This window comes from Castanea sativa, chromosome 4 (genome assembly GCF_040712315.1).
Source record: "Castanea sativa cultivar Marrone di Chiusa Pesio chromosome 4, ASM4071231v1".
In the NCBI taxonomy this organism is placed as follows: Eukaryota; Viridiplantae; Streptophyta; class Magnoliopsida; order Fagales; family Fagaceae; genus Castanea; species Castanea sativa.
The window spans coordinates 21,371,124-21,398,911 of NC_134016.1; the positions used below are offsets into that span (position 1 = coordinate 21,371,124).

At 37.5% G+C, this 27,788-nt stretch overlaps 2 protein-coding genes across 4 annotated transcripts; one reads left to right on the forward strand and one right to left on the reverse strand.

The window, feature by feature from the left end:
• The first annotated feature begins 2,956 nt into the window (after nt 1–2,956).
• LOC142630366 (uncharacterized) lies at nt 2,957–10,355 on the forward strand. Of its 3 annotated transcripts, XM_075804356.1 has the most exons (7): nt 3,126–3,403; nt 4,137–4,219; nt 6,897–7,114; nt 7,226–7,466; nt 7,608–7,693; nt 8,221–8,312; nt 9,587–10,355. In XM_075804356.1, exons 2-7 carry the CDS (start codon nt 4,142–4,144, stop codon nt 9,868–9,870), a joined length of 999 nt encoding a protein of 332 aa, XP_075660471.1. In that variant the 5' UTR covers nt 3,126–3,403; nt 4,137–4,141; the 3' UTR covers nt 9,871–10,355. The 3 variants fall into 3 exon arrangements, with proteins under 3 accessions (XP_075660470.1, XP_075660472.1, XP_075660471.1); XM_075804355.1 differs by lacking the exon at nt 4,137–4,219 and having other exon boundaries at nt 2,957–3,403; XM_075804357.1 differs by lacking the exons at nt 4,137–4,219; nt 9,587–10,355 and adding an exon at nt 8,809–9,120 and having other exon boundaries at nt 3,115–3,403.
• Nucleotides 10,356–12,059: 1,704 nt separating this feature from the next.
• On the reverse strand, nt 12,060–12,842 carry LOC142632588 (zinc finger BED domain-containing protein RICESLEEPER 2-like). The gene has a single exon (XM_075806963.1). It carries the CDS (start codon nt 12,840–12,842, stop codon nt 12,060–12,062), a length of 783 nt encoding a protein of 260 aa, XP_075663078.1.
• Nucleotides 12,843–27,788: the final 14,946 nt, after the last annotated feature.

The following is a 27,788-nucleotide window of genomic DNA, read 5'->3' on the forward strand; positions in this document are numbered from 1 at the left end:
ATTGCTAAAACAATTTAGCAACCATGAACAGTGGATTTATATATATAACTCACTGTAGCTCAAGATGTATACGTTTTAATATTATTTTATTTTCACCTTTCCCAATTAAAAATAAAATACACTCTCTCTTATGTCTCCATCTCCATTTGAGCATCTCTCATCAATTCTCTCTCTCAACAAAATCAAAGGTTCCCTCTCTCAAATCAGTGCTCTTTCTTCTCCCTTTCGTCAATCTCTCTCTCTCTCTCTCATCTCTCTCTGTTGCTTCTCTTCTCTCTGATTGGACCAAAATCATGCTTTGAGGGTTTGAAACGATGTTGATTTAGTGTTATGGGCTTTGGGTTACTGGGGGTTTTGGGTTTTGTTCGCGGCGACGATTAGTTGTTTGGGGTTTGGGTTTGAATATAGTGGTGGGTTGTATGGGTTTTGGGTTTAAGTTTTAGTTTGAAACTTTGAATCGGCAATTTGGTGGTGAGTGGTGTGTGTGGGATGCTCGGTGGTGGTGGGTTGCTTGTTGGTTTGGGTATGGGTTTATCTGGGTTTGGTGAGTGGTGGTGATGGGTAGCAGTTAGATCTGTGTTTTGATTTTTTTTTTTTTTTGGGTTTATGGGTATGGATATGTGATTTTGATGGTTGTTGATGGTGGTGGTGGTGATGGATTCTAGGTGGTGGTGGTGGGTTGTGGGGTTGGTGGCTGTTGTGGTTGAGTTTTTTTTGCTAGGGGTTTGATTTTGGGATGGGTGGTTACTTAGTTTTGATTGTTGTGGTTTGGTTTTTTAGTGGTGGTGGTTGGTGGTGACAATTTTTTTTTTTTTGGGTAATTTTGGTGGTGACAAGTTGGGGTTTGTGGTTGAGTTTTGGTGGAAGGTGGTTGTGGGTTTTCTAGAGAGAGAGAAAGAGGAAGAGAGGAAAGATTGATGAAAAAGAGGAGAGAGAAACATAATTTTTTTTATATTATTTGATAGTGTAGTCTATATTACTTTAATGAGCTGTATATAAAAATAGAAACTGGGATGTTAGGTGAGTTGTAAATTGAGATGGTAAAATAAATAAAGTAGGTTTTGAGGATGTAGAATAGATGATTTTTAACAAACCTAGATGCTACTGCTCTAAATGGTTTGGCCAAAGAGAAATTTTATTTAGTACGAGAACTTCTATTGTTGGTTCGATTAAAAAGTTGTTTTGATGACTTGTTATGAAAGACGATTGGCATAAAGAGCCATAATTCAATTGAATTCTACCTTGTGAAGGAGGGGGCTCAAATGTTTTGATCAAACATATCCTTGCCTTTTGGAGGGTTGGGCTTAAAATTAATTTTATGGGCCCCTTCCCTTAAGAAAGTGTAAGCTGCAATGTAAGACATATGAGCGTTCTTTTGGTGGGTCATCCTCAAAGAAGGGATGGAGGTAGGTTAGCTCCGAGTTTGTCAAAGTCAAGATCCTACATAAGATTGTGGAAGGTTGGTGCGGGATCCTACATAAGATTGTGGAAGGTTGGTGCGATTGTGAATCATAAGTTCCAATTTTTTGGGGGGAAAAATAGCAAAGTTAACAAAATGTATCCAAAAAAATTACTAATTGTTTAACTAACCACCAAGTGTCAAAACTATCATCAGCACATTTGGAAAAAAATTTCCATGTTCTAAGTTCCAAGTTCAAAATCCAAAATAAGTTTGCAAATGACAACTAACTAAGTAGCTAACTGTTTCTCAAAAAAAAAAAAAAAAAAAAAAAAAAAAAAAAAAAAATTACTTAACTATAATATAAAATCCAAAAGCGAAATTTGGTTGGAGAGGAGGGAGAGAGTGAGAGTGCTGTTAAGTTGATTTTAGTGGCTTGGGGAACAAGTTTTTAATTTAAAATGAGGGTTTTTTTTTAAAATTATTTTATAGTATAAGACATATTGGGTCGTTCCTATCCATTGGGTTGATTGGATTTTATTTTTTTTAAAGCCAACTCAAAGCCAATTTAAGTTTTAGTAGGATCGTTTAGGATCGGTTCAATCCTACTGACCCCACATGATCCAACCAATTTTACATAGAATATTGAAAAAATAGACGATCCCATTATGATCTGAGTTGTTTTGACCTAGTAGGATCGTAAGATTATATGATCATGCGATTCGAGTCTGGATCTTGACAATCATGGTGGTTCTCTTTAGCCTCTTTTTAGTTTTTACTCAAAAAAAAAAATCACACAAACTCAAGTAAGTCATGTTGTAATGTAAAAATTTGCAAAAGAATGAAATCATCGTTAAAAATGTGTTTATCTGTCATGCTTTTTTTATTATTAAAAAAATGGTTAAATTTTTTTTCTTATTATTTTTGAGTTTTTATTTTAACAAAGTAATACATATAATTGTGAAAAAATTTGTAACTCAATGACATTAACTAATTGCTCTTTTCAAGGAGGACTAGAATTTGAATCTCTCTCACAGTTGAAGTTGATGCATACAATACAATACATGTCGCTTAACTTGCTGTTATTGTTATTCACTAAAACTCAATTATAACAAAGTTTGAATATTTTTATTATTAATTTTTGGGCTATAGGTCAAATTTTGAATATATGTTGGCGAAATAAATTTTGAATCCATTCTTCAAAAAAGAAAAAAAAAATTGAATCGGTTAGTAACTTAATATTAATAATGCAATACATAAAAATAAACCAAAATTTAAAATTTTTTTTAAAATAATTTCAACCTATAGCATCTGTTTACCGGTTGAGTTAATTGAAACCAGTACCAAGATCTAAGTTTATATCTCATAGTTAATATATAATTTTGGAGGACTGCCGGTGCTTGATCCAATATTGACAATAAACGATGGTTGGTGTTATAACGAGTTAATAAAGATTAAGATTCCTTTCCTCTCATCAAAATTTTTTGAACTCCCAATAGTCAAGTCCTTTCTTCTCCAAAAAAAATAAAGTCCTTTCCCATACGCGTTTTCTTTTCTGTCTCTGTCTCTCTCTTTCTTTCTCTCTCTCTCTAGAATAGAATAAAAATCTATTGCAGTTTGCGGAAGCATCTGCACCTGATTCCTAATTGGGAAAATTTAATACCCCATTAAATCATTGAGTAATTATATATATCTTATCCTCTCATTTCTCATCCAGAATAAATTCTTTTTTTTTTTTTCCAAAAAAAATTTTGATCTAAAAGTGGCAGTGGCATTGGGCAACCAAATTTGTAGAAAATGATGGTGCTGTTTCTATGGTTGATGGTGTTCGTTGTTGGGTTTGCAGTTGGGGCGCTGACCATTTTGGGCGCAGAAGCAGTTGGAGTGTATGTCTTCATAAACCGTTTGAATGAGAAAAACCTTAAAAAACAAGCTCAGATATCACAACACTCATCCCGCGACCTTGATCCCCTCCAATCTCTCGGTTTCGCTTCTAACAAACAGGTCCGTACATCTTTCTTTCTTTCTTTCTGGTCTCAGAATTGGTGACCCTTTCATTTCTATTTCTTTTCTTTTCTTATGCTATCCCTATCTATATGCTTTGATGTCAAGTAAAGAAACCCTTTACTCTAAACTGTAATTTGGGAACTATTTTCTGCCTAATGTGTTCTTGTTTAGTTTAAACTAAAACTACAAGTAATCGTGGACACCTTCTACTTCTCTCTCTCTCTCTCTCTCTCTCTCTCTCTATTAATATCAGTTTCATAATGGGTTTAATTAATGAATGAAAGTCGTTTTTTTTTTTTGTAAATGATAGTGTTAAAGTCTCACAGTTCACACTGCTTTGAGTTACTTTTTGAGTAGGAATTATATATTAGAGCAAGCGTTTCACTTCCCCAACTTCTTCTTCAATTAATAAACAGAGAGAGAGAGAGAGAGAGAGTCGGTTTGTTTTTCGAGGCCTGGTTTTGGATGAGCACAATGTGGTGTACGTGGTTTTAGTCATAAAAGGAAAGTGAATATCTTGTTCGTGCGTGGCTTCCATGTTTAGATATTGGTTACTACTTTTGGGTTAAGTGGCAAACAAGGAATGCCAACAAACAAGATTGAGAGAGAGAGAGCTAGCTTAAAAGGGTATTTATGTCCCATAATTCAAGGTTTTGGATTTGATTTCATTCACCCTTTTTTTTTTTTTATCTATTGTTGCCTTTTGAGAGAGTATTTTCAAATTTGAAAGAACCCATGATATCAATGTCTTCAAATCTGGAGCGTTTTCTTCAATGTGTGACTCCCACTGCTTCTTCTCGACTCCTTCCTCAGGTACTTTTCTTTTTCTTTTTCTGAGTATTTTTCCTTTTCTTCCCTATGAATATGATTGGCTATATAGAATGCCTTTCATAATTTTATTTATTTGTTTTGTTTATCTCTATGTGTGTGTATATATATATTGGTTCTTTCATAAAATATATATAGAGAGGTTATTAACGAGAAGTGCAATTTATTAATAGTTTTGGCTCTGTTCTCTGACCGACAATCTTTTCGTTTCTTTTCTTTTGTATCATTTTATTTTTATTTTTATTTTTATGAAGAATCAGTAAAGGAATACTAACATGTGATATACGTGAATTATTATTATTTTATCTTTCGACGCGAAAGGGAATTCAGAGAGGTGATTTTTTATTATTTATATATAAAAAAAATGAAATGCATTTATTTACGAATTTTATATTAATACTTTTTTAGTTTTTTAGTTTTTCATAATAAAAAAAAAAATGTAATTTCTTATTATTATTATTATTATTATTTAGATTTTTTTTTTTTTTTGGGTTTGGGTGTGTGCGCTTTTGTTTTGTTTTTCCTCTTCAAATATCTAATCCAAGTGCCAAGTATGGTGATGAAATTGGATCAGTCATATGGAACAATGGACCATGCTCCTTGTAGTATTACTCACTGACATTTGTTTTTCCGTAAATTATATTATTTGGTCCTTAAATTTTAACATTTGTTTTTCCGTAAATTATATTATTTGGTCCCAAAATTTTAACCCAGGAGGGGTTTAGTCCATGGTTTTTCTTATATAAAAATAAATGAATAAATAAATCCATTGCTTTTAGTCTCTTAAATGATGTAGCTACACTAAAATCTAATACGTTATTACTCCATTAAATACATTAGGGATTATATATAAACAATCATTTTAAGTTTGTTAGGAATTAAAAGTAACCACTTAAGTTTTAGGGGCTAAAATATAAATCATGGACTAAAGTTTAAGGGCTAATAGTGTATTTTGACATTTTCTAGAAATGCGGACAATTTTTAATGTGAGCTCTATCAAAGGTATGCGTCAATTGCATATAAAATCAATATCTAAAAATGGTCCACACTTGTTTAACATCTGCAATGAAAGGAGACAGCCATCACCATGTAGGTTTGGGATGCAAAAATGTCAAATCTTTATTTATTTATTGTTTATAATTAATTAAATATTTATAAAGATCTGTTAGTTTTTTCAACAAATAGGTAAGAAGCATAAACTCTTGTCAGTCTACTAACTCTCCTTACATATATATATATAGATATATATATATATATATATATTTTTTTTTTTTTGAGAAAAGTCCTTACATATATAAGGTTGATAATTCAACCAAATATTTGTAATAGAGGCTAATTATGTTCCAATTTAAGAAATTAATTACAGGCTTCATTATCCATTGATCGTGTTGATCAATGTTGCCTGTTGAACTCTTATTGAAGATCTTCTTTGTGTATTTAAAGCTAAGTGATCCTCAAAATGAAAATGTGCAACTTCACATTGATTTCTATCACATTGATTTCTATCCTCAAAATGAAAATGTGCAACTTCACATTGATTTCTATCACATTGATTTTTATCTTGTAACTTTTTGAGAAGAGTCATGTATCTCAACTAGCATTTCCTGATATTTTAAATAGAGATATATGGGGTTCAAATCTCCCCTCCCTTATGGTAACTATTGAATTATCAAAACTTTTTGCTTTTAAAGACAGAAAATTTTTAAGAGTGAGACTGTTACTGCGTAGAGAGTTTCAAGAGTTAGTTTTGCAATCATCTTAATTCATTTCCCTGGCAATTAGATTATAAGGTTATTTCCTTTATTTATCTTCAAATTACAGCCTTTTCAGCTATAACTTTGAGTGTTTGAAAGTTGTACGTTCCAAAGGATAAAAATCTTAATGATGGTACAGATCAAGATTTCATGTACCCTATAAAAAGAAAAGGCAGGAGTAATGAGTTCTAGCTCGATTGGCACATTCTCTTCTTGTTGAAGTGTGATGGAGTATGGGTTTTGAGATCAAGATCCATTGGGTGCCTCAGTGCCTGTGTAACTTATTGATATTCTTGGAAAAAAATAAAATGAAGAAGTTACATGTTCATCCAATTTCGAGGTCAAATTGAGGAAGATATACCTTTGGTGGCACATGCATCATAAGAGTAAACTACCTCTAACAGGGGTTCAAGGGATACCTAGTGGTTCCAACACCTCCTGTGGTGTGTGGGCACTGGAGTTCAAACCTGACCAGCCTCCCTTCCCCTACTTACCTAGTGCAAAAAACAATAAAGATAGTAACCACTAATAGCTTTTGAATTCAATTTGAAGATTATAATTAGTATTAGAAAAGAATTGATCTGTTTATACATTTTACTTTTATTTACCATACAATCCCATTTTATGAGTTTAAGAATATTGAATGTATTCCTTGTTTGTGTCTGTGTTTAGTGTTATTATGTATTTTGTTCACAGCAATTCTTAAGCCCGGTAAAACGAAGAGGATTGCCAGAATAAAATTTAGTTATGAATGAATCCATTACAAATATATGATGGGCCATCTCCTAATACTTGTGATCAACTATCATTAGTCTGTTGAGGATTTATAGTCGACCCCAAAATTTTGAAACTAAGACTTGGTTGTTATTGTATTCACTGATTTTTATGTCTTGTCATATTTTTTCCAGAGCTGCTTTAATGATCTAAATAGCCTCTGGCAACCACCTGGCAAAGAGAGAATTGAATATTTCACATTAGGAGATCTCTGGGACTGCTATGATGAATGGAGTGCATATGGTGCTGGCACCCCAGTACTGTTGAATGGCGGTGAAAGTGTTATGCAATACTATGTTCCTTATCTATCTGCCATTCAGATATACACTAACAAATCAGCTGGCACTTCCAGGTATGGGAACAATTTCACTTCATGCTTTGTCAACCAAATCTATTTTATCAGTTGTTTGCTTGTTATGATACATGGCAATAATACTGAGCTAGCCATCTTTTCCTCCTTTAGGACTCGTAAAGAGGATGGTGATCTGGCAGAATTTGAAAGCGATTCTTGGAGTGATGATAGCGGGAGTGATAACCTATCCAGATCGCTAAGCAACAACTCTAGCAGGACTTGGGATGCTATTTCGGAGGATTCAAGCTTTGACCAGGAGGGTTCATGGCCAATGAGCGATAGGCTTGGCTGCCTTTACTTACAGTATTTTGAGATGGCTTCTCCTTACTGGAGGGTGCCACTCATGGACAAGGTACTTCTCTCTTGGTGTTTACTTTATGTATTCGGCACTGTTAATCTGTGTCTTTGCTTCTGACTAAGAATGACATCTGTGTTAGTATATCTTCATTTATAGTGCTGAGAAAATGCATTTATGATTTAGTATTTCTTTCAGATAACTGAATTGGCTCAGAATTATACAGCACTAATGACACTCAAGAGTGTGGATCTTTCCCCAGCAAGTTGGATGGCTGTTGCTTGGTAAGCTTGATTAGTTGTCCTTTTAACATGTCTATCAGGTTTAGTCAATTTTGTGGCTGGTGTAAATGAATTACACAATTTACTTCAATTTCCTTGACCGGGATAGCAATAGAAGCTCCGTCTTGTTCATGCATCCAATTAGTTTTATTGCTATAGTTGGTGTGCTCAGCATAAAAACAATTTTGTTTTCCATAATTGGTCTTTCTCAAGTCAATTAGAATTAGGGTTTAGCCTAGTAGTCTAACTCCAACAGAGACAGTTTATAGCTTGCTTGATTAATAAATTTGCCGTCGAAATTTTCTCAATGTTATGATGTTGATTTCAGCCAACCCCAGGTCTTGTTTCCTTGCTTGGTGCCAATTCCAAGCAAGTTTAGATGCTGATTCCTATGCTCTCTTTTTCATTTTTTTTCCCCATATGCTTCACTTCCATTGTTGCATCCATTTTGATTTTGTCCTGCATCAACTTTACTTTCTTTTCTTACTTGAATAGAATAACTTTTTGTATAATATTTTATTATTGATCAGGTATCCTATTTATCACATTCCAAATCGGGAAAATATAAAGGACTTGTTGGCATGTTTCCTCACGTACCATACATTGTCCTCAAGTTTCCAAGGTATGTGACTGTTTACCACCGTTTTTCAATTTAGGAATAATTTGTAGCTTTTTACTGAGAAATGGATACACATGAAAATCATTTAGATAATCCTTTTTTTTTTTGGGGGGGGGGGGTTCTTGTTTGATGAAAATGTTGCAAAACCACCTGTGCAGCTGGCCAAAATTCTGATATGGCATTTTTTAGGTAGTTTATTGGAAATCAATCTCTAGCTTCCTGTACTCTACATCCTTGTATAACTTGTATTTTACAACTTCACATTATTTTCAATGTTAACTGTGATGGATGCAACTAATATTACCAATATTAGATGAGTACCGTACAGCTATCATTGGACAGTTTTATATCTGTCTCACTTTTCTAAGTATGCTGAAGTTGACACATTTGAGTGATGAGTGGTTGACTTGAAATGCCATTTGCCATTCAGCTGCAAATTGTATTGAGTATTATCATTTTATTTTACTGTGCTTATAGGGCATCATTTTGGTTAATTCAGGACCTTCTGTGAGAATATGTATTTTACGTTTTCTGAAAGGAGAAAAGAATTGGGAAGAGGGGTGGTTCTCTCAACTGAAGTAACAAATTCAAATGCAATACATTCTATTTCTAGGATGAAGGCAATTGATGTTTAGTTTCTAAAATTTCTTTCCAATTTAACAGAACTTTTGATTCTACTCTTAAATTTTCCTCTTTTTTTTTTCTTGCCAACAAAGGACATCATTTTATAATGAAACATTGGTTGGGTTGACCATGTAGCTTATTTGATCGTGTATCATTTTCATATTAAAAGTTCTGGTATTTCCTTCTTGTATATGATGCTAAATCATTTTCTTCTTGGACTTAGTTGTAGCATATTGTATTTTCCAACTTTTTTCAGTTTTGTAGATGAGCTCGAAAAGGACTGTGAGTTTGCCAAGATTTTCACTTGTATTGAACCAAGTTTGATCTTACTGTTTTGGTTTAACAAATTATTTTGAGGGGCCCAACTGAGATCTTGATGGCTGTTGTTTTGTACATGCTATCTCTCTCTCTCTCTCTCTCTCTCTCTCTTTAAAGAGCTAGTCCCAACTCTGAAGAGGAGGGAATGAGGGAGATTCAAACTAGTGACCTCCACCTCATGAGGCCCTGGGGCTATAAATACTCTTTTTAATCATGGGTTGACATATATGAGCCCATAGTAGTAATGAACTCATAGATAAGTCCTGAAGTGTTGGTTTTTGCAAGATTTCACTGTTCAGAAGAGTTTCTTCTTTGTTTCTGGCATTCTCTTGCAGACAACGCGGTGGAGAATACTGACACCAACATTGGAAATGGTACGTGCCATCCTGAATCCTTGAGGATTGTAGAAGAGGAATGCAAGGAAGAAAGCAAAGATGGAATTTCCCTTCCTCCCTTTGGGCTTGCTTCTTACAAGTTGCATGGAGATGTTTGGGTAAAGCCACATACATCTGATTATGAAAGGATGATCCATCTTTACAGTGCTTCAGAATCCTGGTTGAAGCAGCTTGGCGTCCGCCACCATGACTTCAACTTCTTTACTTTCCACTCGACCATGTAAATTGGTTTTGATTGGTTTTGGCTGGCCGAATCTTTCTAGGTCTCTTTTGTTTTTGCTTGGTTTATATGAAGTGCTCTAGCAACCGCCCTTCAAAATGTTCCCCCTGCTGCAGTACTGAAAATATTTGCAAACTGCAGTAGTACCTTTTAAAGCAAGGAAATGCCCTAGGAAGTTCTGTCAGAGAGGGGGTTGTTGGACTGTGTTGTTTTTTAGATATGTTTATGGGGGACTTAAAGAGCAGAGCAGAGTTGAGTTTTGAGGCAAGGTGCCTTTTTTTCTTTTTCTTTTTTAATCTGCTCTTTCTGTCATTATATTTCTCTATGCAGAAAAAATGCGGTAGATCAACTCATTAAACTTTCTTTCAGCATTGGGACATATTTTTCTCTTTGCATGATGTTAAATGTATATATCAACTGATTTGGCCGAAGGAAGAATATAATTATGTTCATCTCTTTGGCGGTAAATTGAGGCATCTGTTGATCTCTTGTTGGTTGTTTCTTGATTGTTACTGTTTTTATTATTTTTCGGGGGTGGGAGATCATCTTGAATTTTATGAAAATGAAGAAATGCTATTCACCTATGAGCTATGATGCATGGGTGCGTTTTTGGATTCAGGTGCGTTTTTGGATTCAGGTGCGAGTGCGGGATTCGGCAATTTTCGAAAAAATAGGGTGCGGATGTGGCGGGGTGCGGCGATTAAAAAATTATTAAAAATATTTTTATTTATATTTTTAATATATTGCTAAGCATACTTTTTTATATAATAATAATAGAAAACTCATATAATAATAATAATAATAATAATAATAATAATAATAATAAATAGATAGTAATAAGTACACTAAAGTTTTTGACATTTGTCAATATTTGAATTATTGATAGAGGTATTAAAATAGATGAGGCTTCTCATAAATAAATAAATTTGGTTTAATGGCTCACGTATTTGGTCAACCCAAAAACAAAATGAATGATATATGTGGCATGTATTAAAATAAGTGTAGTTTCTTCCCATTACCAAAAAAAAAAAAACAAAGGAAGGAGAAAGATGTGGCTGGTCCACGTGATTGGTCACAGGGCACAAAAAACAAAATAAAGTTAACAAAGGCATTTAAAGATGTGGCTGGCTCCTGTTATCCCATCGTTCTACTGTCAAAAAAAAATTTTCAAAAAAAGAAACAAAACAGAAGGCAGGGGCTCCAACGAAAATAAAGGAAGAAGAAAACGAAGAAGTAAAGAAGAAGCAAGGGGTTAAGGCCACCAGTATCACAATCACACAAAGAGATAGAATGGTTGTAGCAAGCTCAACTTCGTCTTACCAAAACCACACCTTCTTCTCCAACTTTCTTTCTTTCTTCATTTTCTTGTTCAGTGCCGGCACGGTGTGTTTCGACCGATATGGACCGATTCGGCGCGAGTTGGCGCCGCGTCGGCGCATATCGCGAAACAAAAAAAAAAAAATTGGACGCGGTTCGACGCATAGGCAGCGACGTCCCTCACGCGTCGCTGCGTCGGCCGCGGGTGAGGCAGCCATTTTGCCGCGTCCGTGTTTCATAGCCTATGAGGCTATGATCTATAGATTAGAGACTATGAGCAATGCTCCCTTGTTTCATGTGAATGATTGTTTTACCGTGAATTAATTGATGCGATCCTAATTATTTAAAAATATATATTATGTGTACAGCTTATATGAGAGAGAGAGAGAGAGAGATAGTTTACTTATAGCTCTAGGATACTGAATAATTACTCAAGAAAAACACCAATAGCTCACCTAGAAACTAAAAATAGCCACAAGATATATATGTACAAATCAAAGTTTCGAAAATATTGGGACACAATGAGCTACGGAAAGGATTCAAAACATGACTCCATGTGCGAAATACAGATTCTGATGCAACAGTAGAGACAAGAATTGCCAAAACATCACGGGAAACTTGAGAAAGGACCCTATATCTTGAAGAGTTCACCCTCCACCAATCAAGAATATCAAAGTCGTCCGTTTTCGGATCTTCACTAGCCTCTAACAAGTATCAGTCCAATTTAGATTTGCATTTTACACTATCCTCATCTGCTAAGTGCTATTTGTATATGTTATTATACTATTCATCCTCTCTTTTGCACTACCAAACCCACTTAGCATGGAGGACATGGCAGTAACATTACTACCACTAGACTCATTAGTCCCGCTAGCACTAGCACCACATGGGGTCCCCCATTGCTCCACTATAGTATTTGTACAATCTATTCAAAGCTTCCCTAACTCTCAATTCTAACTCATCAGACTTCTCTTTGTCATACCATTGCTTAAACCAAAACTTCACACGTTTCAATTTATATCTAGGATCAACCACAACAGCCATAGACAACATCAGATTTATCTTATCAACACAATACTTATCATATTTCAATTTCATTCTTTGTGCCATACCCTTTAACAAAGGATCACCCCTACCATTACACAATTGATTTAATTGATCTTGAAGACTAACAAGCTTATGAAAATACACATTAGTAGTCACAAACAAAGAACCAGAAAATCTTAAAGTTGCCTTATAGAACAAACCAAGAAACTTTGTAAAAAATCTTACATTTTCCCAATCTAAAAACTGAGGGGGGCCACTAGATGGATCCTCAAAATAATGAAGGAAATGGCCATCATCATCCTCCATCCTTTCAAATGCAGCCACAAACTTTTGTGCACTTTCTAACATTAAGTAAGTTGAATTCCACCTAGTAGACACATCAAGGCACAACAAACTTTTGCTTTGGATTTTTTCTTTTTCAACACATGCCTTGAACTTCTCAAATCTATTAGGAGAGGATTTCACATACCTCACTACATTACAAACCTTAACAATTGACTTATTAAGGTCCTTTAGCCAATCTTGCACAATTAAATTCAAAATATAGGCACAAAAACGCATATGAAGAAACTCATAGCCCAAGAGGCTATATACCCTATCCTTTGTTTTCATTCTAAGATAGTCTATGATCACATCATTTGAGCTTGCATTATTAACAGTAATTGTAAAAATATAACCTATCCCCCATTGAAACAAACAAAACTCAACCACCGTACCAATGGTCTCACCCTTATGATTAGGTATTAGGCAGAAATTCAAAAAAAATTTATGATAAACCCAATCAACATCAATATAATGTGCAGTGTAGACACCGCACTCGAGCCCTCGTTCCCCAATGATGTTGAAATTCTAAGACCCAAGATTGGTTTAGGGCCTAATCAAATGTTAAATTGACTTGAAACATGTTAAAATTGAAAATATAAATTTTAATGAGCAAATAAATCTATTTTTGGAAAAGTAAAGCCAAGGGAACCCTCAACATGCACATGCAGGAATTAGCCTGCGCGCGCAGCCATAATGCATGCACACTCAGGCCCAATCCTGCATGCGCATGAAGGTTTCCAGAAACTATGAAAGACAAGTTTTTTGCATTAGAGATTGAGGTTTGGAACGAATCTCACATCGTCTTAGAGTCATTCCAAACCCCTATTTTCACAATATAAATAGCCATACATGGTACATTTTCAAAAACAAACAGAAATCATAAGCAAAAAAACTAAGGTTCACTAGAAATAGTAAATCAAAGACGGAGTTTTTCACAAAACATTCTCAAGTCAATTTTCTTTTGATTGGGGTCTTTTTTGGCCTTGATCTTTGAGATTAAGATTCATAATCGCTTTTTATTGATTGTAAATAGATTTGACTGAGGGGAACGGTAAAAGATCAAGCCTAGGAGCTTTTGTTTTGAGGTATTGAGTTCTAAACTCTTTTCTCTCTTTTCTGTTTTAATCTTGCTTTCAATCTTGTTTCTTTGCTTGCTTTATGTTCATGTATGTTTATATAATTTAGGTTCTTGTAGTTGTTATGTTTTAAAGCATGTTGGGTTGGTAGAATTCTTGTTTAGAAGTTCTGCTCTACTTTCTGTGTTGCTATAGTTTCTGGGTCGAAACTCACATGTCAAGACTGGCTCAAGGTATTGTGGGGCCTAAGACAACAACTTCAAGTGAGATCTATTCTTATACTTTGAATATTAATAGAATATTTATTTAACTTCTAGTTTTTTTTTATATAAAATCTATTTTTTTAGAAAAAAAAAATCACAAATTAAAATGAACTCATCGCATTATTCAATGACTATACAACTAAAATAAACACTATTCATTGAATGAAGTAACCAAAGACTAAAAAATTATGATTGAAAATTTTAATAAAGTTATATATTTGATATTTCTAAATAGAATTTGAGTATAAATTTATATACTAGTGTAGGATTAATGAATTCTTTTAACATTTATGTGTGAGAGATTAAATGATTGACCCATCCAATGAAATTTTTTTTCTTTAGCTAGTTTTTCTTTGATAAAAAAAAACTACTTTTTATTTATTGATGAATATTTAGGGCTTAATTAATACTTCTATTGGTACAGGAATATCTCTATTGGTAAAAATTTAGGGGCCTTAGGCGGTTGCCTATTTGGCTCATCTATTGCCCTACTTGATTTTGTCTATGTGGTTAACAAAATGGCATAGTTGGTAGACTTGAAGCTCATGTGGCTAATAAAATATAATAAAAAATTTTAATTGAAATTTAAAAATGTCACGTTAGCATTTAAATTTTAAAAAAATTAATGTCTCAATTTTAAAGAATTTAAAAAAACTTACTTTGCAATTTTTTTTTTCATTTTCTTAGCAACCAAACACGTAATACAACCAAAATAAATCAATCAACCAACCTTTAATTTCATTAGATCTTCAACCACAAATCAACAATGACCATTTGTTACTAAGGTTTTTGAAAGAAAGAAAGATCTAAAAATAAAAATGGGTGAGAGACTGAGCAGGACTATGTAGCGTTCAAGGACTAAAAGAGTTTAGCTCCATTACCACCAACGATGGCTGCAAAGACCTATTCGTCCCCTAAAATACAAAAAATATTTTTTGTTGAACATTAATTTGATTGGTACTTAGGTCAAGGTGAACCAATAAAATCCGAGTCCAAATCTTCTGTCTCACTCTATACATGTGTCAAGTTTTTATTTGTGGAGTATAGAGTGAGATAGAGAGTGAGACAGAAGATTTAGACTCATAAAATTCAACCCAATGCTTAGTTTTCACTAGTTCAACTAAAAAGCTTATCCTCCCAGCATAGACATGATAATTTTATAAGGTAATTGTGAAATTTTTAATTTGATTTTTAGAAATAAATAATTAAGTTGATAATTTGAATTATCTAATCTTTTTTTTTATCAAGCTCATAAAAATAGAGTTCATTTTGATATTAAAAAAAAAACTTGATATCATTTTCCAGAAAGGTAGAAAATTTGTTGGGAGAGGGGGGAGGATGGAAAATCACAAGAATATGAAAATTAGGAACAAAGTGTTGTTCAGGTTTTGACTTTTTAGGTTTTGTTTGGTTGGAGGGATGAAAAGTAGTGGATAGAAAAGATTTTAGTTTTCCCTCGTATGTGTTTGATTGGATAGATGAAAAAGTGGAGGGATAGAAAACTTCTTTATTTAGTTGAGGAAGAAAGTGAGAAAATGGAAGAAGTAGTTTATATAAATTAAGAGAGTGTGTTATATATAGTATAACTTGTCCCTCCCTCCCTTAAAAATTACCATAACTTTTGAGTGGAGTATGTAGTGTGCCTTTGTGTTAGAACTCATTTCCCTCTCCCTTGTGTATGTGTTTGTTTCTCTAAAAAAAAAAAAGGGTAATTATTCTATATTACTTAAAAGAGTGTGTTGTGTGTAGTATAAATTGCCCCTCTCCCTTAAAAGTTACCATAACTTTTGAGTGGATTTTATTTTGTGTTTTTATGTTCTAACATCTTTTCCTCTTGTCTCTAAAAAAAAAAAAAAAACAAAAAAAAAAAAAAAAAAAAAAAATTCTTATACCCATGATATATAAAACAACATAATTTTTTTAAATGTTATTCTAATTTTTTTTTATTATATTAATCACTAATTTTTTTAATAATTCATATTATTATTAAAAAAAATACCCACACACAATAAGCCGTTAGTGGCTGTTTTTTGGAGGTTTTGGTACTAAACATATAAGACAAAAAAAAAAAAAAGGATGGATTTTGCCTTCATGGTACTGACCATTTACAAGACAAAAAGAAAAAAGAAAAGAGTTTTTTTTTTAGGAAAGATGCTATGGTTAATGCCTTAATGGTTAATGTGATTTACGTTAGAATAAAATAATTGGGCAAAATTGACTTTTTACAACTGAGAGAATATGCACCCATTTTCACTCTTTTATTGATTTAGGGTGATTTATTTTTGGTTGGTTCAAGTGGAAAAGTAGCCCGAGACCACCAATTTTCCCCTCCCTTTTTTCTTGTTACCAAACAATAAAATCTTGTATCTTCTCTCCACTTTTCCTCTTCCTTTTTTCTATCCATTCACTTTTCACCCCCAATGAAACACACCATTAGTTCAAGGCCAAAGTGTCAAATAAGGGCTTGTTTGGTTGGATAATGGAAAAGTAGGAGGATAAAAAATTGTGGAGATGGAAAAGTGAGTAGATAGAAAAAAATTTAATTTTTTCTCATCTGTGTTTGGGGAGTGGGAAAATGTAAGAACAAAAAACTTTTTTGTTTGGTTGAGAAAAAAAAAAGAGAAGATAGAAAATGGTGTTTGTATAAATTAATTCTCATGCCCCTCCAACCATAAACACACACTAAGTCACCCAATATTTTCTATCATATTTTCTCTCCCTCATTTTCCATCCCTCTTGTTTTCAATCCAAATGAACTTTAAGTCATTCAATATGCCTACTTTCCCCAAGAGTGGCACTCTATCCCAATAGACTATCCCCAATCGACATCATTTTCTAATATAACTCTACATGATTTTTGCAAAATTTATTGATAAGTAAAATGAATAATTACATAGGAGTGTTTGTTGCTGTTAGAGTACTCATAGTATTACTTGTATCTCATAAAAAAAAAAAAAAAAAAAAAAAAAAAAAAAAAAAAAAAAAAAAAAAAAAAGAAGAAGAAGAAGAAGAAGATAGAAAATGGTGTTTGTATAAATTAATTCTCATGCCCCTCCAACCATAAACACACACTAAGTCACCCAATATTTTCTATCATATTTTCTCTCCCTCATTTTCCATCCCGCTTGTTTTCAGTCCAACCAAATGAACTTTAAGTCATTCAATATGCCTACTTTCCCCAAGAGTGGCACTCTATCCCAATAGACTATCCCCAATCGACATCATTTTCTAATATAACTCTACATGATTTTTGCAAAATTGATTGATAAGTAAAATGAATAATTACATAGGAGTGTTTATTGCTGTTAGAGTACTCACAATATTACTTGTATCTCATAAAAATAAAAATAAAAACAGTATTGCTTGTATGATAGAAAAATATCACATTTTAATCAACTAAGTCCAAAATTCACCCATATCATGCTATGTAAAATTGTGTAAGAATATATAGTTACTACAGCAATCATATAAATTTATACTAGTACTATTTGATGGGGGATAAACTCCAAATAATCGTCCATGGAGGTCGTCCAGGGCAAGACCAAATAATTGAAGGCTGTCAGAACCTCGTCCATGAAGCTCGTCCATATAGGGAGATGTTTGGATGAGGTTTTGTGTGGTCAAGTTTCACAAGAACCCCGCCATGTCATCCAGGGTCGTCGTGAACCTCATCCATGGAAAGGGTCGTCCATAAAGGAAGGACCTCCCTAGGATGCAAGGTACGCTCGGCTGAAAGTCCTCAGGACGAGAACCCCTAGACAAACCTTGGACACTTAGGAAAATTCCTGAGCGTGTAGAACAACTCCTTATTACACGCATAACTTCCAACAACAGTAGGTGAGAAATATGTAACTCCCAAGCAGTTGTGAAAGTTATCTCTGAACCCTCACACCTCCTCAAATCTAAGGGAGGTTACAAGTTTGATAACTATTCTTAGGATACTATATAAACGTTTATTCAGACAAAACAAAGGTACGTTTTGACATTTCCTAAAAAGTTGGAACTCCAAAAATATAGAGAGAAAACTAACTTTGTCATCGGAGGGTTCTTGGCCGGTGACCCCGATCACCTTTGATTGCTCTTATTTCTTTTTTAGGCCATCGAGAGCAAGTAGTCCTTTCAAGTCCGAAGCATTTAGCCTACTGATTTTCTTCGCATCATCAGTTGGCGTCGTCTGTGGGAAAAACTAGGAGTTTTCTTTTCGTTCGAGTTCTGTTTTTAACAATTAGCCTTTCCCAAACAAAAGGTTGAATGGTTCGAACAAGATCAAGGGCTACCAGCCCAGGCCACCAGGAGAGTAGGGATGCTTCAAGTAATCCCCTTTGTGATTGTTAATTAGGGCCTGTCATGCAACTGCCTTCTGTTCAACATATACAGTCCATGGCTGCTGCTATGGCGGAATTGACCCGTCAGAATCAGGATTTGAATAGGGAGATCAATCTAAGGAGGCAACGCCATGATGGGCACGCGGAAGGACGAGCCCAGAGTCAAGAAGGTGGAGGAGAAAATGTTGAGTCCGAAAACCAAACAAGGGGTACTGCTTCAAGAAGAGTGCCACACTTAGAAAGGAAGATGGACTAGATGAGAAAAGCCATGGATGAGATGAGGGAGAACATGAGGCGGGCGAACCCAGTGGATGATTTAGTTCACCGAATGGACTCCCATTTCACGGCTTCCATCAACAGTCACCCCTACCTCCAAAATTCAAAATGCCTTCCTTAGATTTGTATGATGGCAATCGTGACCCGTGTGATCACATTGCTACTTTCAAGACGACCATGCACCTTCAAAGGGTCCCGGACGAGATTATGTGCAGAGCTTTCCCTACCATACTTAAGGGACCAGTGCGGTTTGGTTCAGCAAAATACCCCCAAACTCAATGGGATCATTTGAAGAGTTGAGTAAGTTGTTTGTCAATAATTTCATTGGAGGAAAACGCCACAAGCGTTCCTCTTCTAGTTTGCTAACTATAGAGCAAGGGGAAAATGAGAGTTTGCGGTCCTTCATTACCCGGTTTAATAGGGAAGCCTTGACGGTGAACGAAATGGATGACAAGCTGTTATTGGCCGCTTTCCATGATGGGGTCAATTTTGATTTGTTCATCCATAAGCTCTACGAGCAGGAACCACAGACTATGGCCGAACTCGTCCATTCGGCCTAGAATTTCATGAATGCTGAGGACGTTATCATAGCCAAAAAGAGAAAAAGAGTAGAGCGCTCGGAAGTAGGTCACTAGCATTACTCAGATCAGGCCCCTCGTCCAAAGAAGGCTCGGGTAGATGAGAGAAGAGACAAGGATGGTAAGAAGGCAAGTTCCTCAGCGAGAAATCCACAATACACACCCCTGAGTATGCCACTAGAGCAGGTTCTTATACAGATCAAGGATGATTCGTCCTTAAAGTGACCAGATAAGATGAAAGGAGATCCTAACAAGCGCAATAGGAACAAGTATTGCCGCTTTCATAAAGATCACGGGCATGACACGAATGAGTGCTTTGATTTGAAGCAGCAGATAGAGAATCTCATTAGACAAGGAAAGTTAAGGAATTTCCTTGGACGAGACCAGAGAGATGAGAAATTGAAGGCTAAGATGGAAGAGTCATCACCACCCCCACTAGGAGATATAAGAGTAATTATCGGAGGAACCTCGACAGCGCAGTCATTCAAGTCGAGGAAGACATACCTGAAGGTGGTGCAGAACGTCCAGCTGTCTGGACGACTTCTCAGGACGAGGGAAGCAGATGAGCAGACCATTACATTCACAGACGAGGATGCAAGACGACTTCACCACCCACACGATGACGCGATAGTCATCAACCTACTTATTGCTGACTGTATAACCAAGAGGGTGTTGGTAGACAATGGCAGTTTTGCAGATATTTTGTATTACCTCGCCTTCCAGCAAATGAGGCTAGGACGAGATCAGCTTCGACCAGTGAATTCACCATTGGTGGGATTCAGAGGAATGAAGGTGCAACCAGTGGGCACCGTCACATTACTAGTGGTCGTTGGAGCGTATCCACAGCAGATAACCAAAAAGGTAGATTTCCTTGTTGTTGATTGTGCATAATCATATAATGCTATTATTGGACGACCGACTCTGAATAGTTGGAAGGCGATAACCTCTACCTACCACTTGTCCATCAAATTCCTGACCGAGCATAGAGTGGGCCAAGTACAAGGAGATCAGTTAGCCGCCAGAGAGTGCTACCAAGCCATGCTGGCGATGGACGAGCAAATACAGGCAATGAGTATAGACGAGAGAAGGATCGCAGCAGAACCGACTAAGGTGTTGGAAGACGTCCCTTTGGACGAAAGCAGGCCTGAGAAGTTCACTAGAATTGGGGCGAGCATGGAAGAAGAGGCAAAGCATGCTTTGATCCAGTTTTTGAAGAAAAACCTCGATGTCTTTGCATGGAGTCATGAAGACATGTCTGGTATTGATCCAAGTGTTATTACTCACACCCTGAACGTGTGTCCCTATTCCAAGCCAGTGCATCAGAAGAAGAGGGTTTTTGCTCCTGAGCGAGACAATGCCATCAAAGAAGAAGTCCAAAAGTTGATTACTATGGAGTTCATCCGAGAAGTTTATTATCTAGATTGGTTGGCGAACGTAGTCATCGTAAAGAAAGCCAACGGAAAGTGGCGGATGTGCGTGGACTTTACTAACTTAAACTAAACTTGCCCCAAGGATAGTTACCCATTACCATGCATTGACCAGCTGGTGGACTCGACGACAGGTCACAGGTTGTTGAGCTTCATGGACGCCTTCTCAGGCTACAACCAGATAAAGATGGACAAGGCAGATCAAGAAAAGACCTCATTCATTACAAGCCAAGGGTTGTTTTGCTACACAGTAATGCCCTTCGGTTTGAAGAACGCAGAGGCAACTTACCAAAGACTGGTTAGCCACATGTTCCATCCTCAAATCAGGCGAAATATGGAGGTTTATGTAGATGATATGCTGGTAAAGAGCCTGGACGAGGGAAATCATCTAGACGACCTTCAAGAGACTTTTGATACACTTCGGCGGTATAACATGAAATTAAATCCAAGCAAGTGTGCTTTTGGAGTTTCGTCGGGGAAGTTTTTGGGGTTCATGGTTTCGCACAGAGGAATTGAAGCAAATCCGAACAAAATCCAGGCGATACTGAATATGGAACCACCGAAAAATATCAAGGAAGTCTAGTCTCTTGCCGGACGAGTTGCCGCCCTTAACAGGTTTGTGTCGAAAGCTACTAACAAGTGTTTGCCATTCTTTAAAGTCCTTAGGAAGGCATTTGAGTGGACGGACGAGTGTCAAAAGGCCTTCCAAGACTTGAAGACATACCTCATGACATCGTCGTTGCTGAGTCCATCTGTACCTAGAGAAGAGCTGTATTTGTATTTGGCGGTGTCCCCACACGTAGTAAGCTCGACGTTGGTCAGAGAAGAAGGGAGAATCCAGAAACCAGTTTATTACACAAGCCGTGCGATGAGAGGAGCGGAAGGACGATACCCGATGATGGAGAAGCTAGCCTTTGCCTTGATTACGGCTTCCAGGAAACTGAGGCATTATTTCCAAGCTCATATTATCAACGTCCTAACAGATGATCCCATAAAGAAGGCAATGAACAAGTTGGAAGCCGCTGGACAATTAATACAGTGGGCTGTGGAACTTAGCAAGTTTAACGTCAGATACCTTCCAAGGAGTGCGATAAAGGCGCAGACATTAGCAGATTTCATTGCAGAGTTCACCCCTAGCCAAGACGAGCTGGACAAAGACGAGGGAGTTGAAAGGTGGGTTATCAATGTAAACAGATCATCCACACTATATGCAGGGGGGGATTGGAGTCATACTCAAGTCCCCAGAGGGTGATAAGCTGGAGTACGCGGCCTGTCTACAGTACCAAACCACCAACAACGAGGCTAAGTACGAAACTCTACTCAAAGGACTGGAATTGGCTAAGTCCTTAGGGGCGGAGTCAATAATAGTTAAAGGAGATTCTCAGCTAGTCATCAACCAAGTAAATGGAATGTGTGATGCCAAGGAAGATCGGATGAAGAAATACCTCAGCAAAGTGAAACGACTTGCACGAAAGTTTTCAGAGGTAAGTTTTATTCAACTCCCTACGAAGGAAAATATGGAAGCAGATGCCTTGGCGAAAGCAGCTTCGGCAGGAGGAGTTACGGACGAGTACGACAAAGTCCAATATATGCCAAGCATAGACCTTCTAGACATACAGCAGATAGGAGGGGGAGGAAATTGGATGAGTCCAATAGTAATCTATCTTAAAGATGGAAGGCTTCCAGAAGACAAGGACGAAGCTAGGAAGTTAAGGGTCAGGGCAGCCAAATACGTCCTCATAAACGAAGTGTTGTACAAGCAAGGTTTTTCCCAACCTTACCTAAGGTGCTTGGCTCCGGACAAGTCAAACTTTGTTTTAAGGGAAGTTCATGAAGGAGCATGTGGGAATCATTTAGGAGCGAGATCGCTTGTCCATAAGGTTGTCCGTGCAGGCTACTATTGGCCTACAATGCAGGCAGATGCTAAGGCCTATGTCAAGGTGTATGACCAGTGTCAGTGCTATAGCAACATCCCTAGACAACCATTAGAGTACCAGACCCCAATGATGGCCCCATGGCCCTTTGCACAGTGGGGACTGGATATCCTAGGTTCTTTCCCCATGGGAACCAGATAAATGAAGTTTTTGGTAGTAGGGATTGATTATTTTACCAAGTGGGTAGAGGCCGAATCTCTTGCAAAAATCACCCAGCAAAATGTCAAAAATTTTGTTTGGGAGAATATTCTATGTAGGTTCAGAGTACCCAGGGTACTAGTATCAGATAACGGACGTTAGTTTGACAACGCACCCTTCAGGAAATTTTGCGAACATTTTGGAATCAAGAATCACTATTCCTCACCCTCCCATCCACAGGCGAATGGACAAACAGAAGTAGCGAACCGATCCTTGCTGAAAATCATCAAGACTCGGCTCGAAGGGGCAAAAGAGATATGGCCAGACGAGTTAACAGGTGTTCTTTGGGCCTACAGGACGACTGTACGAACTCTGACAAGAGAAACCCCCTTCAAGCTAGCCTATGGAAGTGAAGCCGTCATACCGGTAGAAGTTCATATGGCTAACCATCGAGTGATGAAGTATTAGGAGAGAGAAAATGGGGAACAACTTCGTCTTGACCTCGATCTCATTGACGAGGTAAGAATAGATGCAGAGCAAAGGACAACAAGATACAAGAATCTTATGGCTAGGCAATATGATGCCATGGTGAAATCCAGACGATTCAGTGTTGGGGACCTTGTTCTCAAAAGAGTCTCTTTGGCAACTAGGAATCCAGCTCATGAAAAATTGGGACCCAATTGGGAGGGACCCAATTGGGAGGGACCCTACGGGGTAATCAACTGCAAGAGGCAGGGGTCATACTACCTAGAAGCTCTAGACGGACGAAAGTTAGAGCACCCCTGGAACGTGGAACACCTGAGGAGGTACTATCAGTGATGAGCTTGGACGAAATTTTCCAGGGATGAGGTTGATACTATGGACAGTTACAGCTACAATCTATGTGTTTACTTATATCTACTGTTGTGTTCTTATTACTACTATGGTGTGTATTAAGAATAAAAAGGACACTAGTTCTTAAACTTTTGCACCGTCTACAAACCAGTTTGTGAAAGACAAGGTTATGAATTTTCTTAAGTATTTTAATAAGGCACTAGCTTCTAAGCGTGCCATATTTGTGGACAACGTTCATGCAATAATATGGTTTGGATTTCTAATGTATTTAGTGCATAAATCTAATTTCCATAATAATACCCACAAGAGGGGCAAAAGCCTAAGACGAATGAAAATCTCTAGACGCAGGGATGTAACGTTCATAAGCTTTCCTCGAAATGAGGTTAAAGCAAAGGAAAATAATCTAAGGCATGCTCGTCTAAAGATAAACAGACGAGGAAAAGGCATATAGTGAAACTAGGCCATGGACGAGCATCTGGCCAAGACGCCCAGGTGTACTAGAACAAGGTAAACATTAGAAACGTCTAAGCGAAAGACGAATGCCAACTACCTAGCCCATGGACGAGAAAAAAGATGCATGACCATCATTGCCATTTCTGAGACGAGTTATACTTAGAAAAATATAAAATGGCTAACAAAAACATCCAAGCATAGGTAGGTCGTTCATAAGAGAGATGTATGGACGACCATTCAACACTTAATACTCACTGTTTAAAAGCCAACAACACCTAATGGTGAAAACAGAACATAAACTCGTCCATACAATAAAATAAAATACTGGATAAAAGTATACGTTTATCAAAGTCTAAAACAATGGTAGATGACTATCGTCCAAAAACCCTTACAAAGTAAGCCTTAAAAAGGCAATTGTTAATAAACTTGTCCAGAAAACTCTAGACGAAAAAATTGTATTCAAATACATCTTAAAAAGGGTCCTAAAAACAATGGACCAAAATAAAGAAACAAAAACAAACACTTTGAATGATTAATAAAAAATCTCGTCTTCAAGAAGGAGGAGCATCAGCATTAGGATCGTCCTGAGCTGGCTTTATAGAGGCATCGTCCTCAATATTAGCATCTTCTGAGCTCGTCTGGAGGAGGGAACTTGAAGTAGCTCCACCAAGGTTAAGTTTAACGAGGCTGAAGTCAATTTCAGGAAATTTCTCCACTGCCTCCATCCTGAACTCTTCAAACCCAGTTGCGTAGTTGGTGTCCAATAAATTAGTGAATTGTTTGGACGCTTGAAACTCTGCAACTGCGTCTCCCTTAGCCTTGGCAAGAAGGGCGCTTAGCTCGTCATTCTTCTTCTGGAGGAGTTCAAGACAAGCGTCCTTCTCTTTGACGTCTATCCTCAACTCTTCGACGTTGCTCCTCAGCTTCTTTGCATCCTCCTTAGCCTTGGCAGCTACTTCAGCCCACCTTGTAGACTCGCCCTTTCCCTTTTGGATCGTCTTCTCCAGTAGAATCCTAGTCTTATCCAATTCAGTTGTCTGCTTGAACGCGGCAATAAACTTAGACATAGCCTGCACAAATTAAAATTTTCATTATAATGAGCATACATACGAAACTGGCAAGACGAGGCATATATATATATAAGAAAAAAAAGAAAGAAAGAAGGGGGCATACCTTAAAAAGGTCATGAACGCCAGAACGTTCAAAATCCTTTAGAGACATGTCATATCACGCCATCACGTCTTCGTCCGCCACAACTTTCTCAAACCTTTCCCAAGTCAAGCCCTCATTGGAAAGAAGGTTTTAAGGGGCTTGTTGAGAAGGCTGAGACGAGGAAGGAGGGTCAGCTTTGGACGAGATCTGCATGGATGGAGAATCCTTCGATTCAAAATCAACTCTAAAATTTGGATGGGACTCTTGGGGACGAGGAAAGGGTGGGATTGATCGTCCTGGGTTTGAGCCTTTTTAGCCTTGGACGACCTGTGCTTGACCCTCTTTTCCTTACGTCTGCTCGGGAGATTCCCCAAATCAACTCCAAGGGACAAACTCTTTCTTTTGTCCCCAGTACAAGGATGAGGCTGCTGAGACTCCTCAAGGACAGGACGAGGTTGAGACTCCCCGAGGGCAGGACGAGGTTGAGGCTGAACCTTTGGCCCCATAGCCTCGTCCATTATCTCTTTCCCTTTATTCTCCTTTATGGTGGCCATTCCTGCAGAGAAATTCATTAGAATCACTCCTAGAAATGACAAGAAATCATTCAAAAGTAAAAACTTACGTTTACGGACTGTACGCTCTTGGGCTGTGGCTTCAGGAGTAGGCTTAAGAATAAATCCCCAAGTAGCGAGGCGTTGGAAGGTGACCAAGGAGTAGAAGTCCCTTTCAGGGTGTAGACGAGCTTTCTGAACTCGTCCAAGGTAAAACTTGCTCAAAAGAGGTCGTCTGGCACCTACAAAAAAAAGGAGGGTGATTCGACGACTACAATACGAAGTGTAACAAAAGTTGAAGGGACAACCAGACATACCTTCAGGACGAAGGTTCCCTAATTCTCACATTCTGACTGGTGGAGTTAATGCTCCAATTGCATGACCCTTGAGTTTCCCGTTGAATTTCAGTTTTTTGAGCTTTGGTTTTTAAACTTCTTCTCTCCTCATTTTTTCCTTTCACCTTTTCAAGCTCCCAATCATTACTCTGAGCGTTCTCTTCTCCGATCTCTTTCTGTGATTCTTCTTCAGACTGGTGCGTGGCAGAGCTTTCTACATTTTCTGTTGAGGTATGTCTTTCTTCTCACCTTCTGTTTCTTTTCTCTTATCGGCATAGACATACTATGGTGAATTTCTGATTTTCTCTCCCTCTTCTTTTGTGTTTGTTTCTGGGTTTCGGGGTTTTAGGATTTATCATTTTTCCTTGGTTTTTTGGTTTTGAGGGAATGAATCCCTGTCAACCTCAATAGGGCGTCCAGCCCAAAAGCCAGAGACGAAGAAGAACTCTATCTTCCATTTCCTATCTGAGGTGACTAAGGATTTTATCAGCTTATAATCTCTCCCTCTGGCTATAAGCTGGTAAAAGCCAAGGGATTGGTTAATCTCGGAGGGCTTACAACAGTAGAGGAACTCGTCCACAGTAAGAGGACGATCCCCCTCAAACACCTCCCTCCATAAAACTTGCATAGTGACTATTAGCCTCCATGCATTGGGGTTGAACTGACAAATACCTAAGCCTAACCTAGAAAGCAACTCCCTGGCAAAGGCATTAAGGGGCAACCTCAAACCCCCCAAGAGGTAAGCCTCATAAATGCCAACACCAAAATAGGGCTGACAACACCACTCATCACGCACAGGGACTCTAGGATTTAAACTTTCAAGGATTTGGTACCAAGACTTAAGGAGGCCTAATTTTCTCTCGTCTGTCTTGGAGGCAACCCCAACAACACAACTATAGACCACTTCTTCCTCGTCTTGAGCAAAAGACGAGGGGGCACTTGTGCCAGCCCTAGACCCAGACTCAATCTTTGTCCTAGGGCTTTCCTGAAATTCCTCTAAGGGAATCCCAGGAACACCTGACGTATACTCATCCGTGGTGTTTCCCTCACTACTGCTATGGCTATCACCACTACTACTATCGCTAGACCCACTAAAACTACTAGGGACATGATACTCGTCTATAGCTTTGTCAACACTATTGCTAGACGAGGAAAGCTCTACAGACATTTTTTGAGAAAGCTTAAAACCCGAGGACGTAGAAAATACCTGAGTCTAGACGAAGGGGAACTACGGACGCAGGAAACTTCTAGACGAGGCGCGAAGACAAGGATGTCAAAAAAGAAAATTTGAAAAAGTGCAGAGGGTATGAGAAGAAATCCACTATTTATAGGCGTTGAAAAATGGTGTCTCGAATTACGTGACTAATCAAGACACGCCACCTGGCGTTTCTCTCGAGAAATTAAATCGACATGACAAATTGCCAATGAAGTTACGACACGTGGCACACATACAGCTAACATAAAGACATGCATCCAAAAATGACATCGTTTTACATGCTTCCTAGACGACCCATAGACAAGGGGGCAACTGATGGGGGATAAACTCCAAATAATCGTCCATGGAGGTCGTCCAGGGCAAGACCAAATAATCGAAGGCTGTTAGAACCTTGTCCATGAAGCTCGTCCATACAGGGAGATGTTTGGATGAGGTTTTGTGTGGTCAAGTTTCACAAGAACCCCGCCATGTCGTCCATAAAGGAAGGACCTCCCTAGGATGCAAGGTACGCTTGGCTGGAAGTTCTCAGGACGAGGACCCCTAGACGAACCCTGGACACTTAGGAAAATTCCTGAGAGTGTAGAACAACTCCTTATTACACGCATAACTTCCAACAACAGTTAGGTGAGAAATATGTAACTCCCAAGCAGTTGTGAAAGTTATCTCTAAACCCTCA

Excerpts from the sequence above, each read along its gene's own strand:
- LOC142630366 (XM_075804355.1), top strand. The coding sequence starts at position 3,197 with ATGATGGTGCTGTTTCTATGGTTGATGGTGTTCGTTGTTGGGTTTGCA. Across the intron at positions 7,115-7,225 it reads AAATCAGCTGGCACTTCCAG|GACTCGTAAAGAGGATGGTG; the intron begins GTATGGGAACAA and ends TTCCTCCTTTAG. Across the intron at positions 8,313-9,586 it reads ATTGTCCTCAAGTTTCCAAG|ACAACGCGGTGGAGAATACT; the intron begins GTATGTGACTGT and ends ATTCTCTTGCAG.
- LOC142632588 (XM_075806963.1), bottom strand. The coding sequence starts at position 12,842 with ATGAAAACAAAGGATAGGGTATATAGCCTCTTGGGCTATGAGTTTCTT.